The sequence below is a fragment of the Phoxinus phoxinus genome (genome assembly GCF_949152265.1).
Source record: "Phoxinus phoxinus genome assembly, chromosome: 15".
In the NCBI taxonomy this organism is placed as follows: Eukaryota; Metazoa; Chordata; class Actinopteri; order Cypriniformes; family Leuciscidae; genus Phoxinus; species Phoxinus phoxinus.
The window spans coordinates 20,840,173-20,858,778 of record NC_136890.1 but is presented as its reverse complement, the minus strand read 5'-3'; the positions used below and the strand labels follow the sequence as shown (position 1 = coordinate 20,858,778).

The 18,606-nt window shown below is 38.2% G+C and overlaps 2 protein-coding genes across 3 annotated transcripts in view; one reads left to right on the top strand and one right to left on the bottom strand.

The window, feature by feature from the left end:
• fsbp (fibrinogen silencer binding protein) overlaps positions 1 to 3,969 on the bottom strand; it is a 7,119-nt gene extending 3,150 nt beyond the window's left edge. The window contains exons 1-5 of the mRNA XM_079637743.1: positions 3,748 to 3,969; positions 2,064 to 2,767; positions 1,863 to 1,968; positions 1,686 to 1,747; positions 1 to 892 (exon numbers count right to left, since the gene is read on the bottom strand). The exon at positions 1 to 892 is cut by the window's left edge and continues 3,150 nt beyond it. Coding sequence (XP_079493869.1) covers positions 359 to 892; positions 1,686 to 1,747; positions 1,863 to 1,968; positions 2,064 to 2,372 — 1,011 coding nt within the window. The 5' untranslated portion in view covers positions 2,373 to 2,767; positions 3,748 to 3,969 and the 3' untranslated portion in view covers positions 1 to 358. The remainder of the gene's footprint in view (positions 893 to 1,685; positions 1,748 to 1,862; positions 1,969 to 2,063; positions 2,768 to 3,747) is intronic.
• Positions 3,970 to 4,014: 45 nt separating this feature from the next.
• On the top strand, positions 4,015 to 18,273 carry wdr6 (WD repeat domain 6). 2 transcript variants are annotated; one of them, XM_079637736.1, is made up of 10 exons: positions 4,015 to 4,258; positions 5,071 to 5,199; positions 8,572 to 11,233; positions 11,529 to 11,603; positions 11,717 to 11,833; positions 11,930 to 12,024; positions 12,893 to 14,782; positions 15,182 to 15,281; positions 15,414 to 15,477; positions 16,257 to 18,273. In XM_079637736.1, exons 2-7 carry the CDS (start codon positions 5,103 to 5,105, stop codon positions 13,450 to 13,452), a joined length of 3,606 nt encoding a protein of 1,201 aa, XP_079493862.1. In that variant the 5' UTR covers positions 4,015 to 4,258; positions 5,071 to 5,102; the 3' UTR covers positions 13,453 to 14,782; positions 15,182 to 15,281; positions 15,414 to 15,477; positions 16,257 to 18,273. The 2 variants fall into 2 exon arrangements, with proteins under 2 accessions (XP_079493862.1, XP_079493861.1); XM_079637735.1 differs by having other exon boundaries at positions 12,893 to 15,281.
• The last annotated feature ends 333 nt before the right edge of the window (positions 18,274 to 18,606 follow it).

Genomic DNA, 18,606 nt, shown 5'->3' with positions numbered 1-18,606 from the left:
TTTAAAATATATTTGTGTTCAACCGAATAAAGAAAGTCTCATACAGTTTGGAAATACATGAGGGTCAGTAAATTATGAATTTTGGTCCCTTAAGTAGAAATATGCTACTTTTGACTGAATGGAATGCAGCACCAGTGTTGATGAAAGAGAGGATTAAAGGAGATGAGATTTCAATCTGCTACTGGAACGAAGCCTGCTTGAGTGAATTACCCCTCCATATGATACACATGGTACATTCCTAAACATCAATTTAAGTTTAAAAAATATATTGTTTTGTAAATAAACAACATTGATAGAATAAAAAAAATGACTTTCCAAATGAAAGTAAAAATAGCTAAGATGTCATAAACATCTGTGTTCATGTCTGTGGATGTTCGTTTTCCTCGCTGTCGCTGCTGGAGGGCAGATAATCCGCGCCTATCTTCCGTAGTTTGGCTTGATAATATCTCTTCTTGGCCCGTGCCGCCTTCTCTTTCTGTCTCACTGCTTTCCTCTTCTCCTCCCACACACACTGCTGCAGCAGCAACAGACTCATCGTCTGCTGATGCTCCAGCTCCATCAGTTCCTGTCGACGTGCCTCCCATTTTGAGTCTGAGGTATAAGAGTCCATCGGCGGTAATGAATTCTCAACTGATCCTCTGGCAGGAGCACGTGGCACCGCGGGCTCTCTGTGTATCATCTCAAAGTTTGCACCCCTAGTCCCCGATCCCAGCTCCGAGGTGCTTCCTGCATGGGTTGGGTAGATGAGGGAGGGACGACTGGACCTGGAAGAGACTGAATGTGAGCAGAGAAGAGAGGAGACGGTGCCAGGAGGAATCCCAGAGTTAAAAAGTGAGTGAGTAGGTGAAGCCAAATCAAGTTCGATGGCTAAGTTCTCCTTGCTGTCAACTTCCTGTAAAAAAAAAAAAAAAGTAAAAAAGTTACATGCAGTAAACAGGAAATATGCAGTGATTGCAACACTGGTGAAAATAATAGTGTATGGAATACAGAATATTATATAACCACCCTTTAATATTTTTTTTCCTTTAAACAATTCTACATTTATATAATATTTAAATAATTATACATTTATATAATGATAATGACCAAGGCAGTATTTATTTGATAAAATATACAATAAATAATCATATATATTGTGAGATATTATTACAATTTAAAATAACACTTTTCTATTTTAATATTTTAAAGTGCAATTTTAAAATGTCATTTATTTCTGTGATGGCAAATCTGAATTTTCAGCATCATTACTCCAGTCTTCTGTGTCACATGATGCTTCAGAAATTGTTCTAAAATGCTGATTTGGTGCTCAAGAAACATTATTATTATTATCAATGTTAAAAACCGTGATACGTTTATTTCTGGAGGGTTTTAAAGTTCAAAAGAACATAATTTATTTTACATTTTTGTAACATGGTAAATGCATTTACTGTCACATATCAATTTAATCCATGCTGAATAAAAGTATTAATTCCTCAAAAAAAATTCTTACCCCAAACGGTATTATATATATATATATATATATAGAATTGTACATTTATATTCATTTTCACCAGTGTTGTAAGATGCATGTAAAATGTTGACCTGGTAACACATCATATTTTTTGTCATAAAATCTGCAATATAAAAGAAAACATTTAGCTTAAGATGCATTGTAGCAATCATTTCAAAGCCGATTTCAGTCTTACATCATTTTGACTGTGGTCAGCATCTTCATGCTCACTCCCATTAGAGCCTGAAAGCCCCATCACTGCAAGAGAGAGAATGACTCAATTCATCTCCTTCCATGTATAATTACCGAGTTGACAGCTGGGCAGAGGGGTAGTATTTCATCCAGTAGTAGAGATGACATGACTATTAATTACCTGCTCCAGGTGAGCCGCCCCTAACTGAGGCATAGCTGCCATCTCCATCTACCTCCTCCAGACAGGAGATCAGGTTTGGCACCAGGGCAATGACTTCTCTCTGCACCTGACAAGAACCACACACAACCGTACATGGAACTCTGCTACTAGAAGTTCCAAAGCATATACCGTAACTGAATTACTAGAAACACTTCAATTTACCTGAGTGAGGGCAGACACAGGAAGCCCAGCTGCCTGCTGTTCCTGTCTCTTCTGCAGCGCTACACGACATTCCACCTTCAGCCGTTTCCACAGCGTCTTCAGAGACCCGATGCTGCTGGGGGGTCGACTAGGGAACGCCGAATTGAAGGCCTGAGCCAGCTCTGCCCATACAGCGTTCCGGTGCACAGTAGTGTTGGTGTCTTTCCGAAAGTCCTGGACTGTATCCACCACCGCATGGATTCTCCGAAGCAGGAATAGCTTTTGCTCCAGAGTGAAGTTTGGCATGCGGTACGTCATGGTGGTCAGCATGAGTGTATTTGTGTGTTACTGGGTACAAAGGCCTATGTTGAGGTACTGTGTTACTTCATGTATAGAAAATCTATAAAATCACTATTTGTTTTTATATTCAACAGAACAGTCTAGTTTAAAAACTTTAAGTGTTACATGTATAGTTTTACATGACAACATTTGCAGTATCACAGTGTCAGTTTTTGAGTTTTACACTCCAGCATTACAGGAAGGTGAGGTCGGTTTGGTCCCGTTATGTGCAGTGCGCTTCCAGAGTTTCAGGTGCAGTGATATGTTAAACTCTGGATGCCACAGGTAAATACGAGTGTGTGAGGTCGCTTGATCATCGGTGCTCAATGGATATGCATCTGGGGTCCACCTGATGCGCAAGGGGTCACCAGGCACACATGTGAAGTCTGTAATTCAGCAGACAGAAAGCAAAATGAAGGGACTAGTTTTTTTAAATCTTAATATTTGCTCCACCTCTTGGAAGAATTAATGAAACATTTGATCTTTGGGGGGGGAAAAAACCCTATGTGCTCCATATATTAATTTATGCGAATCGGTTCTTTTGAACTGTTCGTTTTCAAAGAATCGGTTCATTCAGCAGTTCTTCTACGTCGTGACGTCGTCGTTTATTTTGCTGTAAATTTCTTTCTTTTTCGATCACGTTTTGTTAATATTCATCGTTAATTTTCACTGTAGTTTTATTTGTCCAAGTTTTTTTTACAACCATTCAGCTCATAAAATTTAATTAATTCATTTAAAAAAGTAATTAATAAACTATGTAATGTGTATTTACAATGTACGGTAATATTGGTTAAAATCTCTTGTGGAAAATAAAGTTTTTGCACCTTTGTACATTTTGCATTTGAAAAAAAAATTATATATTAAAACTAATCGGTTTCGTGTGTTGATAACGTACAGTAGCCTACACATATTTCCATGTTCCAGTTTTATTCATAGCAATTCTGCTATTTAGTTATTGAAGTAATAGGCTATAGCTCAAATCCTATGCTTTCTTTCTCGGCTCGTTTCTTGAGGATTCAGACTGAACCGACTCATTGCATCGATCAGACTAAAATAATAATTCGTACAGGAATCGCATCGCTATAATTACACGCAAGAGAACGAACAAAGCAAAAACAAGCTTTTAAATCCATGACTTGTTTAGTACTACAGGTGCGGGCGGAGCAGGCTGTATTTTATTTGAATTATTATAATTACGAATCCACTGTCTGGTTAGCCACAGCGCTAAACCCGAGCATCGCACTAAGTAAACCCGAGCTGCGATGTAAGACTACAGCTGGAGCTCACTGTTTTTAATGAAGCTCTCGTGCATTACACAAACGCTATGACAAACTGATATTATATCATTTATATTGACCCTACTTACATGCAATCATCAGTCTGACGATTTTATCCCGAATATATTACACTTTGTCCCCACCCCCTGGGTTTAAGCGGTCCGTAAGAAATTTAAACAACAGACTGGAGACACATGCGCAAAAAGACGCTCCGGGCGTAAAAAAAAAAAAAGACAGTTCACCCGTTTGTGCATTTCATATGATTTGTATACCATTCTCATGAGATCTGTTCAACACATATGGTTTGTGCATCAGGCAAAATATACAAATCTACGCGTTTTAACTGTAGTCTAAGCGCAGGACTCGTTTCGTCCAATTGACCGCCAGTGTGGTGCAGTCTGTGCAGTATTGAACAATGCGATTGGTCGATGCGCGATGTCAACGAGGAAGTGAGAAACACATGCATGCAGATTGCAGAACGAAACATGTTGGAACAGAGATGCGACTGTGGATACAGTATGAAAGAAAAATACACAAGTTTTCCATTTCACCTCCTCTCAAAATAAAGGCACGATCTCTAAAGGGACGCGTAAGTGAAAGGTACAAAACCTACTTGTTATCTTTTGGAACGTGTACGTTAACTGGTCATTCAACAAATTAAACTTCCCATTTAAACCAGTTAATGATAATGTTAGATCAGCTAATGAAGATTGGACCATTTTTTATTCATCTCTGGTCAGTTAGAACCAACTGTCATGATCCAAAACGCAGCAACCAACAGGGTAGGCTACTGTTCACTTAAGTTAACAGTTACTCAATAGTGTTTGTTTACTTGACATCGCCTTCCTTTATAATACTTTTGTCAGCTGAACCCCCTATGACCTAAAATGTTTACGGTTCTCTGATGTCAGTTATGAGACAAATAACATGAAGGTAAGCATAATAAAATAAATAAAAATGTTGTCAGGGTTTTACTATGATTTAGAAAAATAATAAACTTAAAATCACAAAATAAAATGTATGTATGTGATTTATATATGGAAATATTGATGATGGGCAGTTGAGTTATTAGAAAAATAATTCACATCGAGGACTGTTGGGCATTATCGGAATCAATTATTCCACCTATACTATATTGACCACACCTCCAAACATATTAATATATATATACATCATTTTTTTCATTAGCTTCTAATGACCCAGATGAACACTTGATCAGTGTGAGAATGTAGCCCTGGACTGATATAACTACACTGATTTGATTTGATAGTATAGTAAAGGCCATTGCGAGCATCATGCATGCATTTATTTATTTATTTATTGATTGATTTGTCAGAGACTTCTGCCATGTGAAAAACTTCAGGAAGTCATACAGTAATGAAAAATGCTGTAATATTTTTGTTGTGCTCTAGAAGTCTTCAGCCTGTGTTGTGGACCGAGTGAGATGGCATCTCCTGTGGGGTCTGCTGTGATGGAGATCGCTGTCCTTGTTGCTCCAGTTACTGCGCTGGAATTCCTGGGGGAGGATTTCCTGTTGACAGGTGACTGACATTCATTCTTTTAATGAACAGGTAGCAAATCATCAAACTAAAAATCCATTTTGGATTAAATTATGCAGGATATGACTCATGTGTAATTTTGTGGTGGTTTCTCTCTGCAACCATAAGTTTCTCCAAATGTTCTTGTTTGATCTAGTTTACATTTATTTAATCCATTGGTTAACATTAAAAACTATAATATCCTAAGTAGTTAGAGACTAGAAAGTCTTTAAAACCTGCATGACATACAGATCAGAAGAGTTTGACATGTAGGCCACATGTATTACAATATGAAACACCTTGTATACTGTTACCCATAACCTTCAAACATATATTGGGTACTGGAACTGTTTTTGTCATGTGATTTTGTATTTCATGTTCAATGCACTAGGGCTGCACAAATAATTTATGGCTGCTGCGATTAATTGTGAAAAGTATTGATAACTTCCCACATAGTTCTGTTTCTATGTTCTTGCAGTGATTAAACAGAATCCAAGACATGTCTGTTGAGGAATGTATTGGCTATAGAATAGCCTGTATATAATAACATGTAATGCATTCTAATATTCCAATATTGCTTTTCTATCATTTATGCAAAAAAAATGAATGCTGTTAATGCTGGACCAATGTGACCATTTATTCTCAAAGCATGTGCATATTCTGCCAATGATTAATGAGCATTTAATTAATATACTCATACAGGCATGGTCAGAATAAATGTCACCCCTAGTAAATATGATCAAAACTGGCTGTAAAAAATAAATCTGCATTGTTTATCCTTTTGATCTTTCATTCCAAAAATTGCCAAAATTCTAACCTTTCATTGAAGCAAGATAATTGAAAGTGGGGCTAAATCACATTATGAAATAAATGTTTTTCTCCAAAACACGTTGGCCATAATTGTCACCCTTTTATTGAATACTTTTTGCAACCTCCTTTAGCCAAGATAACAGCTCTGAGTTTTCTCCTATAATGCCTGATGAGTTTGGAGAACACCTGACAAGAGATCAGAGACCATTCCTCCACACAGAATCTCTCCAGATCCTGCAGATTCCCAGATCCATGTTGCTGCTTCTTCTCTTCAGTTCAGCCCACTCATTTTCTATAGGGTTCAGGCCAGGGACTGGGATGGCCATTGCAGATCTTGGTTTTGTGCTCAGTGACCCATTTTTGTTTTGATTTTGATATTTGTTTTTGGATCACTGTCCTGTTGGAAGATCCAAACATGGCCCTTTATAAGATTTCTAGCCCCGGCTGTTAGGTTTCGATTTTTTATCTGTTGGTATTTGATCCAATCCATGATGCCATGTATCTGAAAAAGATGTCCAGGACCTCTGGCAGAAAATTAGGCCCACAGCATTAAATATACAGCAGAGTATTTAATTTTACAAATGGGGTACTTTTTTATCCCTGTGTGCACCAAACCCATCTTAAGTGTTTGCTGCCAAAAAGCTATTTTTTTGTTTCATCTGACCATAGAACCCGTCCCGTTTGAAGTGCCAGTAGTGTCCGGTACTTTTCAAACGTTCTATGGACAGAGGAACCAAAAAAAATTGCTTTTTTGGCAGCAAACACTTGGGTTTGGTAAGATGGGTTTGGTGCACACAGGGATAAAAAAGTACCCCATGAGTAAAATGAAATACTCTGCTGTATCTTTACTGCTGTGGGCCTAATTTTCTGCCAGAGGTCCTGGACATCTTGTTCAGATACATGGCATCATGGATTGGATCAAATACCAACAGATAAAAAATCTAAACCTAACAGCCGGGGCTAGAAATCTTATAACGGGCCATGTTTGGATCTTCCAACAGGACAGTGAAGCACCAACATGGATCTGGGAATCTGCAGGATCTGGAGAGATTCTGTATGGAGGAATGGTCTTTGATCTCTTGTCAGGTGTTCTCCAAACTCATCAGGCATTATAGGAGAAAACTCAGAGCTGTTATCTTGGCTAAAGGAGGTTGCAAAAAGTATTTAATAAAAGGGTGACAATAATTATGGCCAACGTGTTTTGGAGAAAAACATTTATTTCATAATGTGATTTAGCCCCGCTTTCAATTCTCTTGTTTCAATGAAAGGTTAGAATTTTGGCAAGTTTTTGAATGAAAGATCAAGAGGATAAACAATGCAGATTTATTTTTTACAGCCAGTTTGATCATATTTACCAGGGGTAACATTTGTTCTGACAGTGACTGTATTTTGCACTACCGTGGTAACTTGCCATTAAACAACATTCTCAACCTTGTTTTTTGCACATTTCTGACTAGTTGCTACATGATAATTTCTCTGTACAATGCACCTTCCATATTTCTTCTACTTGTCATTTGCACTGAACTAGTCTGTACCTTCTTTACCTCATAACCTCACATTTTTTTATAGAAACAATATTTTATTGTAAATTCTATAAAAACATTTAATATTAACAACAACTACAGTATCAGTATCAGTGTTTTTCTTTAAAATAATGTAGACCTAATATGCTCATGTCTCTTTATATAATTGTATAATTTTCTAGTTCATGGCCATTTCATATCATAAATATATATATATATATATATATATATATCATTCTGCAGTGTTACTGCAACAACAATTACAGGACTTCATGCAAAAAGTTCAGCCTATCCACCTGAACGTGGAAGTCTTGCCCAAATCATATCGAAATTATCCTTTACATTTTGTATTTATTAGCTTATTTACCAAGCGGTTAATGTAACATTTAACCTATGAAAATGTCTTTTTTTAAAAGCACACGGCAACATAGTACTATCATTTTACACTGTTGCAATGCTTTTAACTTAAGTATGATAAGAAATGCTTGTTTTCTCTTGTCAATCTTTGGCATAAAATGCAAGGCGTATGGCACCGTATACGGACATTCTTTTCTGAACTACTGGTGCTCAAAACACGTACTTTCCAGGAGTTTCTTTAGTTAATTGGTTTTGTTGTGAGAGTCAACAACAGCACAGCTTAACCCCTCGCTCATTAATTTTTTTAGTAATGTTTAATTCAGTCGCTCTTTTACCCCATTTTAACTATGGGTTCCTATGAACACCGGAACAGGACAGCATCCGAACGGAATTTAGAATGGACAGATTCCTACTTCAGCGAAATATAAACAGGTGGTTTCCAAAAGTGACGACTGCACCTGTAAGAGTCAAATGGGATAAGCCAGAGGTTCCATCTTTTGACAAAGAGAGTCTTGGTTTTCTTCCTTTGCTGAATTTTATTCCTTTATTAAAATAAAAAAGTGCTTGAGAAATGCAGAAATGTCTCTCAATATTCATAATGTGTATTTATCTCTATAAACAAGTTATTAATTTGATTCTTTCCTGCAACTGTGTAATTTTGTGCAATTGTGTGTTTTTTTTTTAGGTGAGGGGCCAATCCTCTCTGTTTACAGTCTTCAAGCATCTACTAAAAAATGTGCTTCTTTAAATGTTCTCCATAACTACCGTATTCATGGGATACGACCTGGTAGAAAACATCAGTCTGGAGAGAGTCAGTTCAACAGTGTAATTTCATCTGAAATTTCAGTTTGGGACAATGACGAGGAGGAGATCATTGTTTTTGGAGGAAAAGGAGTTCGGCTTGTCAGCTTCAATTCTGCAGGACAATGCCTGAAGCTGATTGGTCCACTCTTGGAGCTTCAAGACTGGGTGCTGGACATTCATTGGCTAAAAGCACAACCCCACACATTGTTAGGCATAGCCTTGGCCCACAATGCCCTTCTGCTCCTAGAAGCAGAATCTGGTAACATTCTCTCATTCTACTCTTGTGTAGAGTCCTGTCTTCTCTACTCAGCACTTATGATTGGTCCAAATTGGGACTCTTTGGTGCTAGTGGGTGGGACTGTTTTCAACCAGCTCGTGCTGTGGAGGCCCACAGGGACCAAATCCAGTGGCCAATCCCAGGTGGAGAGACGTCTACTGGGCCACAGTGGAGTCATTTTCAGTCTTTGCTACCACCTGAAATCTGGGTGGCTGGTGTCTGCCTCGGATGACCGCAGCGTTCGTTTGTGGAGCGTGGGCACATTGGGTGGAGATGCAGGTTGTGGAGAGGAAACACCAACATGTCTTCGGGTGCTTTATGGGCACCAGGCACGGGTCTTCTGTGTCAAGCTAACACCCAGCCGTGTATTCAGTGCAGGAGAAGATGGAGCGTGCCTGCTCTGGGAATGGGGAGGTGAGGGGAAGGTGGGATGTACGTTTAAAGGACATAGGTCAGGTGGAGTGAAGGCTCTGGCTGTCAGCGGGGGAAGTATAGGCTGTAGGGAGGGATGGATGGCTACTGGAGGTGCAGATGGTGGGGTAAGAGTGTGGAGAGTGGCAGAGGAGAAGAAAGACAGCAAGGAAACTCAGGCTGAGACTCAGCTGGATCTGGGATTTAAAGGGCAAGGTTGTCCCAAAGTGGTCCGATTAGTGGGTGAGGACGAATCGAACACAGTTCTGGTCTGTACTGATCAAGGAGAGGTTTGCCTTAGTCAGGGTGACACCTGGAATGTCATCTGGCAAGGAGGAGCAGAATTCCAGTCATATTGTATAATGGAGATCGCAAGCATCCAAGTCCAGAATTCAAATTGCACCGTGTGGGTGTGTGCAGTGGGTAATCTGAACGGAGGTGTCCAAGTGTTCCTTATAGGGCAGCCAGGTGTGGGAGTCTTGCTAAAAGCTGGACAGGGTAAAGTTCACTCTGTACTTTGGGTCAAGGGACTGTCTGAAGGGTCATGGAGTTGGTGTCTTCTGGCTTCAGGCTCTGAGGGATTGGTGTACCGGTGGACAATAAAGGTGATGGAGGATGAATCAGGCCTGCATATGAAAGAGGAAACTCTTCTTCCATTCCTGCTGCCACCCTGTGCCAAACGCTGGCTGACTGCTGCAGTTACCTTGGAACAAAGAAAAGGGTTATACCTGTGTGGTGACCGGAGAGGGTCACTACTGCTCTATGCCGAAAGAGAAAAGAATGACACAATAAATGGAGGAGAAAGAAGAATGGACTCACAAGATCAAGAAACCGAAAACAGGCAAACGCAAATGGGCGGTCCTATATCTCCCATCAGTACCCTTTACGGAGTCCATGGGAAGCAAGGTGTGACTTTCGTGTGTGAGTATCAAGACTTATGTTACACTACAGGTCGAGATGGATCTGTAAGAATACTAACTGTTGAAGAAAACGTCCTGAAGGTGCGTAGAGTTCAGCGGGCCTGCAGAGGCATGGAGTGGCTGGAGAAGGTTCTGTTTCTGGGCTCAGATGCACCAGAGGTACAAGAAAATATGCTGAATGAGAGAATTGAGAAGAGGAAGAGCGATCAAGAGAGTGAAAGCGTAGCTGAGGCTCGGTTTGTAATGGTTGGCTTCCACTCTGTCCACTTCATTATATGGGACCCTCACCGACAAGAGAAGCTATTGTCAGTTGCCTGTGGAGGCGGCCATCGATCCTGGGCCTACAAATGCCCGATACACACCCACACGGATCCTCATGCACATGCAATCGGACATGGTACCCTTGTGTTCATCAAACACGGAGCTGTCATGGCATCACATTCATTATCGTCCACAGAAACCGATGTGAATGGATACACCCTGAAAGAGGGACTACATGGGCGAGGCATCAGCTGTGTGTGTCATCTTGGTAGTCTCACAAAGACTAAAGAGTTGTCAGAACTTTGGGAGATTTTTGTTACCGGAGGGGAGGATACCACAGTAGGTGTACTTGCCGTCAATCCACAGAGTGGAACTGTTAAAGTTCTTGCGGTTCTAACAGACCATATCTCAAACGTTCGTGCTCTGGCTGCCATCAGAAGAGAAGAAACTAATGAAAGAGGGAGAGGTGACCGGACAGATACCTCCTTGTCTTCTTTGGTGTTCTCAGCGGGTGGCCGGGCTCAGCTGCAGTGTTACCGGCTCTTGATTCGTTTGGATGAGCAGCAGGGTCAGCCGATCTGTCAGGTCACTCAGATAGGTGGCCATCGATTGGATAAGCAGTGGGAACAGAAGCGGAATCGACACAAGACCATCAAAATGGACCCAGAGACGAGGTACGTATGTGTCTGTCAAAATACTCTCTACTTTCCATGTGTGGAACTAGATATAGGTTTGGGAAGTTATTTGTGTTGTCTTATAGGGATATTTCCCCCTAAAATAATTCTGTCATCATTTACTCACCTTCATGTTGTTCCAAAAATGTTTTGGGGGGTTGTTTGATGGTTGGTAGTAGTTGTTTTGAAAATGTATGACCACCAGAGGGCGGACAGTACAATGTACTCCCTCCCATTGTAATTGTGCTTTTTTAATAGAGAGACTTACTGTGCAAATGCTTTCTCGTGTTTGCAGGTACATGTCTATGTCTGTTGTGCAAAATGGGACTGAATATGTTCTGGCTCTGGGCTGTAGTGATGGTGCAGTTAGGTAACTTTGTTTGAGATTAAAAAATAAAAACATATGAATTAAAATGAGTTTCAAATATGTTTCATGTTTTAACATTCTGTGATTAATGTATTGAGATGTGTTTTCTCTTGTAGGCTTTTCAGTGTGACTGAAAGCAATAGGAGTGTTGACATGCTTTGGGAGTGTTTTTACCATCAGAGGTGTGTGCTCAGTGTCGCCACCTACAAGCTGGAGGACACCCAGGGCAGAAAGTAAGGAAATGGTGTACATTTATCAAAAACATTGTTATTCTATGTTTTAATTATTTCTTACACTTATTTTAATTTGTCCATCACTTTCGGTCTCAGGGTTTTGTTGCTGTTCAGTGGCACTACAGATGGTTGTATATCTGTGTGGGATTTAACAGCAGTTTTGAACAGTAAGGCTGGTGTCAGCTGGCAGGGTGAGTCATACATACACCAGAACATAAACACTTGTTTGTTTGTTTTTTGATTATTTTTAATGTCTGTAAAACTTTTTTTTTTTGTGGTTAAGAATAACTTAAAGGGATAGTTCACTTTAAAATTAAAATTCTGTCATCATTTACTCACCCTCAAGTTGTTTCAAACCTGTATTAATTTATTTCTTCTGCTGAACACAAAGAAAGATATTTTGAAGAATGTCAGTAACCAAACAGTAGTCTGTACCCATTGACTTCCATAGTATTTTTTTTCCTACTATGGAAGTCAATGGGTACAGACTACTGTTTGGTTACTGACATTCTTCAAAATATCTTTCTTTGTGTTCAGCAGAAGAAATAAATTAATACAGGTTTGAAACAACTTGAGGGTGAGTAAATGATGACAGAATTTAAATTTTAAAGTGAACTATCCCTTTAAAATGATTTATGTTATTTGTTTGCATTTGTTATATGTTAAAGCGATCATCTACTCTGAAAAAAACCCCTCTTTATTTACTTGTTCTTGGCCTGTCCCCAAAATGTTACTATTATAATTATTATTATTATAAAATATTATTATTTGACTTTCCATGCAGCTGTTTTACATACAACAACATCTCCTAGTGACCACAGCTATTTGGCTCCAAAAATTACAGTGCATTTGCTTTGACTCAAAGATGGAGTATGTGTATTCTTATAAATAAATAAATGTTTTATCAATTACAAAGAGCATTACAAAATGTAATGCATAAAAAAACTGTGACACTGTCCCAAAACCCCACAATGTCGGGTACCATCAGGCTTGAGTCTGGTAATAGAACTTTAAAATATGTGTTTATGCTATTAATGATTTACCCTTTCTTTGCTTCAGGCCCATCAGCACCTTTCTTTTCCATACCTGTCCATCAAAGTGGAGTCAATACACTTGCCTTATCACCGCAGAGAGAGATGGGGCAAATGGAGGAAAACATGATCTCATTGGCCAGTGGCGGAGAGGATGGACAGCTGTCTCTACTGAGTATCAAGATTGATCAGAAAGAGCAGGAGAATGGAGCCATGTCTCTACAGCTACTTTCTCATAGGTCAGTGCCCCTGGCGCACTCTTCCCCTCTCACTGGGCTATGTTTACTAAGCCCCACACTATTGGTGTCCACCTCACCAGACCAACGCTTGTGTTTGTGGAGCGTGAACAGTGATGGCCTTCGCCCACTGAAGGTGCTGTTCTCACACACCGCAGATGCTGCTGGATTGTGGGCGTGGTTTGGGGTGGGACCAGAGGGAGGAGCCTGGGTGGTTGTTTGTGGCCAGGGCTTACAATTGTTTAAATTAACGGAAAGAGAGATGGATGAACCAAATGAAACTGTTAACAGGAGTGCAAAAGAAGAGGAAAGAAAGAAAGTGATGTTTTCACATCGTGTTTCAAGGACATAACACTGACTATCAGCACTCTTTTTTATGATTTATAAATGAAGATGCCAAAGAATTGTAATTGTAACGTTTGCGATTTTCAAATAAAGATCTTTTTAATGTTTAATTTTTTATTGTGCCAGGGAAGGTATCTTGTGAAGACAATTTTATTTTCAATATGGCCTAACAATGAATGTCTATACTCTGTTACAGAACCAGTCAAATTTTGGACACGCGATTGACTGAATTTGTTTCTCATCATCCTACATACATTTTGATATAAAGGCCAGTGGTGTTAACTAACGCAAAACTATTAAAAAACATTTTCGGTAATTGAAATAAAGCTGAAATAAAACAGCTTTACAGTAAGACAAAGGCAAGAACGGTATTGTTCAAAATTCATGTATAACTTTGATGAAAGCTTTTGATCCACTTCAAATGTTGACTACAGTATAAATATTTAATGAAAAACTTAAACTGATCGTTGAAGTACTAAAATGATAAAAAAAAAAAATGAATTAGTCTGTTTAAATAATAATAAAAATGGCAAAAGTACATAAGATTACTAAAACTAAATTTAAAAGTGAAAATATCCAAATGTAAGCCAATTAAAAACATTAATAAATACTATAATAATATGCTTTCTAAAATAAGAGAGACTTTTGATTGAAATGCTTGTAATCATATAAATTATATATAAAAAATAAATGACATTATAATTAATGAATTGGATGAACTGGGCCGAGCATACATGTGAACACCTTCAATACTGCTTAAAAAGAACCTAAGGATGATTGATAGATCGTTTTAATTTGGTTTATACACATTTTGTGTTTTTGTTTTGGTGATTATTATTCTAAAATGCAAAGTATAGAATTGAATACGGAAAGAATGAGTAGGTGTGTCCTAACTTTAAATGGTACCAAATATGTTGCGACTGTGTACGTGTGCATGTGTGTGAGTATGGCTTGAAGATATATTCATGCGTGTGTAATGGATCAATGGATTTCCTGGGCTACAGGCCAGCAGGTGTGTGTATGTGTGTGGGTGAGTGAGAGAGAGAGGGTACACAGTGTGTTGGGGGGCTTTGGCTGTGCAACGAAGTATAAATATTTCACCCCCTTCTCCAGTTCCCTTTTGTTCATCATCGTAGCGGCTCGATGGCCAGTCCCTTTAATCCACAGCTGAACGAATGAAAGCAAGAGAGGAAAGGAAACACGTGAGGGAGTCAAAGATATAAAGCCACAAGGTTTGCCGAATTTGAAAGAAAGGAATGAGAATATTTTCTGATTACATGATGTAAAAAAGGAGTGACAAAATGTGAGGAGAAAAAGACAAAAGTTGAACGGATAATGTGAGTATAATAATGACTAATGTGAGTAAAATTCAGCAATAGCAACCAATGTTACTTTAGTATAACTGAGATACCATTTAAGGTTTTATTGATATTTTGAAATAGTTTTTATTTTTTATTTCTTTGATTTTCATTTTAATCTTAGTTAAGGTGTTGGTAAGTTTGTTGTGTGTTTTTGTAATTTATGTATGTTTTTATTAATTTTTATTTTAGTTTGAGTTATTTTAGTACATCAATAATGAGAAAGTAGCTGAAATAAAATGTCTTTATGCATGCTATTTTATTTCAGTTAATGTTCATTTTATTGTGAAGCTGATGTGTCTCTTTGAGTCACAGTGTGTGTGTGTGTGTGTGTGTGTGTGTGTGTGTGTGTGTGTGTGTCTTGATCTTTTGAAAAAGGATGTCACGGATCAGGGAAACCCTTAAAGAGGACGAATCTGGAAAGAAGAACTCTAAGATACCTCAAAAACGAAAGAAAAAGGAGGCTGAAAATGACACGGTATGGCTGTTCCACAAAAATGACTTGAAAATGGATTTAATATACAAGTGAATATACAGTATCAGCACATTAACTCAAATAACATCACACTGATTAAATAGTCATGATCATGTGTGTGATATCACTATACAGGACAATAGACTGATATCGAAGGATAGGCTTCCTCTGATTGGTTCATCAGGCAACAGAACTGCAGGTATAGTCAATACATCACCTAAAGTTAAATGACTTGTAGTCTATATGGAATCAGTGCATTAATACAGTATATGGCAAGATGTTGTCAGATATTAACTGATTTGACTGGAAATCAAATGTTTTCATAACATTACACGAGAAGTAATGCTAATGCGTGACATATAAACTGTGTGTTTACATTGATCTTTGTTTCTCCTGTCTACACAATGTTACCTGAGCTCATCCATAGACAATGCAAGTGCAAACTCAAGGATATTCAGGAGGTGCTACGTTAATTAGCTGCTATTGTCCCAACATGTGCCTTTGTAATGGACTTGTTAGGCGAGGGGATAATTAGAACTGAACATGTGCGTGAGATAAAGTGGAATTTAGAAATATATGAGATCCTGTCTCCTACATCAAAACAGGTAATTAAGTTTATAAAGATATAAGATATAAAGTTGCAAATCTGAGAAATTGTGAGATATAGTGTTGCAAATAGCAGATATAAAAAACAATTACAAGTTGCAATACTCGCAAATACGATATAAAGATTGTTGTGAGACAAATAGTTGCAATTATATAAATATAATAGTTGCAATTATGAAAAAAAATCACAATAATTCAATATAAAATTACATTGGCAAGAAAGTCGCAATTATGAGAAATTGTCGCAATTTGGAAATATGTAGTCGCTATTACAAAAAAGAAAGTCTCAAATTTTTTTTTATTCTAATGTGGTAACAGGCTTGAGGCTTCAATATAATTCTGATTCTATTTCTGCATCTGTTCTGCTTTTAGCTAGGCCTTCTCTATCCACTCCTCAGGCCGACATGAAAAAACTTGGCCATCCTCCCATCTCATCTGTGGCCCCTGACAGCATGGCACCCTGGGAAGGCTCCTCCCACTCCGAGTCCTCCTTTACCAGTTTCCCCCCTCCACTTTCACCCCTTCCTCTTGCCCACTCGAAGCCAATCACAGCACCAGATCCTCCGCTACCCCCTCCACCCCCTTCTCAAATCAAAAACATTGAACCTGAGAATGGACAGAGTGCCAGAGTGAAACGCAAGCCCCTCCCACCAAGACACCCCTCTAGACCTCCCCGTTTACCCCCTCTGAGGCAAGTAACAAATCTTAGCTTTTCTCGAAGTTTCACTTTTTCGTTTTTTGAGCTGCCGGTTCACCAGTCTGCACGGAGCAGAGCGGAGCGGCTCAGAGATCTCACTGTGCTCCTGAGGCAGTTTCAATACTGAGGAAAAACATGCTACACCTGGGGCAGAAAAACTATGTGTGCAAATGTACATCATGCTCAAAATTACCAGGCTATGGCATGACTTCACATCAGCATTATATGCTTAATTCGATTTTTAGATTAAGAGTGATGTTGGATACATTTTTGGCTTTTTATCCTGTTTGTGATGCACATTTCTGCTGTTGTACTGAAGGTTAAAGATGCACTTCGTCATTTTTATGATGCACTGTATATATGGTCACTAAGGTACATTTTGTTTGATCAAATATATAATATATAAATACAGTAAAACATGAATCTTGTGAAATATTACCTAATACAGGTTAAAATATTTTCTCTGTTTTAACATTATTTTTAAATGTAATTTATACCTGTGATGCAAAGCTGAATTTTCAGCATCATTACTCCAGTCTTCAGTGTCACATGATTTTTCAGAAATCACTCTAATATACTGATTTGGTGCTCAAGAAACATCTCTTATTTTAAATGTTCTTCTGCTTAATATTTTTTAAGAAACTGTTTTTTTTTTTTTTGCAGGATTCTTTGATGAATATAAAGTTCAGAAGAACAGCATTTATTTAAAATAGAAATCTTTTATAACACTATAAATGTTTTTTACTGTCACTTTTGATTAATTTACTGCACCCTTGCTAAATAAAATACCAGTAATCATGTATGTATGTATATGTATATATGCATACAGTGACCAATGGAGTAATGGAAATTCCCCAGCTTGTGTTTGTTGTTTTTGATACTTTTTTGGCTGTTAAATGTATATTTAGAGGATGTGTGAGTGTGAGTTTTTACAACCTTTTGCCTTCTAATGTTAAGCACTGTCAACATTTATATTAACCGATGAGACACAGAGTTGGGGGAAATGACCATGATGATTATTATGTAGGCAGAAAACAATGAAAATATTTAAGGAGAGACATTGAGCTGAGATGCGTCCCACAGGTGGCCTGAGGTATTGTTGAGCTATTCGGGTCATGTGCACAGGGGTAATAAAGTGCTTTCCTCAGGACACACAGAACAGAATTCAGGGAATTCTTTTGACAAGGTAAGACAACTTATTGATAAGCTTATTTCCACTTTTATTGCACACTCAACTGTCCTCACATGTGCTCGTATCAAAGAGTGCTGATAGTCGCAGATGAGCTTTGATGCATTATCAGTTTTGGCTGCTGATATCTTTGCTCACTATTAAAGGGATAGTTCACCTGGAAATGAAAATTCTGTCATCATTTACTCAAAGTTGTTCCAAACCTGTATGAGTTTCTTTCTTTAACACAAAAGAAGATATTTTAAAGAATGATTGTAACCAGACAGTTGACTTCTATCATATTTTTTTGACATGGATGTCAATGGCTACCGTCAACTGTTTGATTGCCAACATTCTTTAAAATATCTTCTTTTGTGTTCAACAGAAGAAAGAAACTCACACAGGGTTGGAACAACTTGATGATGGGTAAATTATGACAGAATTAACATTTTTGGGTGAACTATCCTTTTAAGACGGCACCCTTTAGTCGGGACCAGATATTTTACATACTTTATTTAGTGTATTCCCACCAAATTTTTGTAACTGGAATACTTTTTACTTTTTGAACTGTAATACTGTGTTAGAAAATGAATTTCCTTTACATATAAATATGGCTTGTGTTGAGTTCTGTCCATTTACTGATAAATATATAAAACATTGCATATACACTTGATGTATGTCTTCTGTAGCTTCAGTCTGTGTGTGTGTGTGTGTGTGTGTGTGTGTGTGTGTGTGTGTATGTATGTATATATATATATATATATATATAGAGAGAGAGAGAGAGAGAGAGAGAGAGAGAGAGAGAGAGAGAGAGAGAGAGAGAGAGAGAGAGAGAGAGAGAGAGAGAGAGAGAGAGA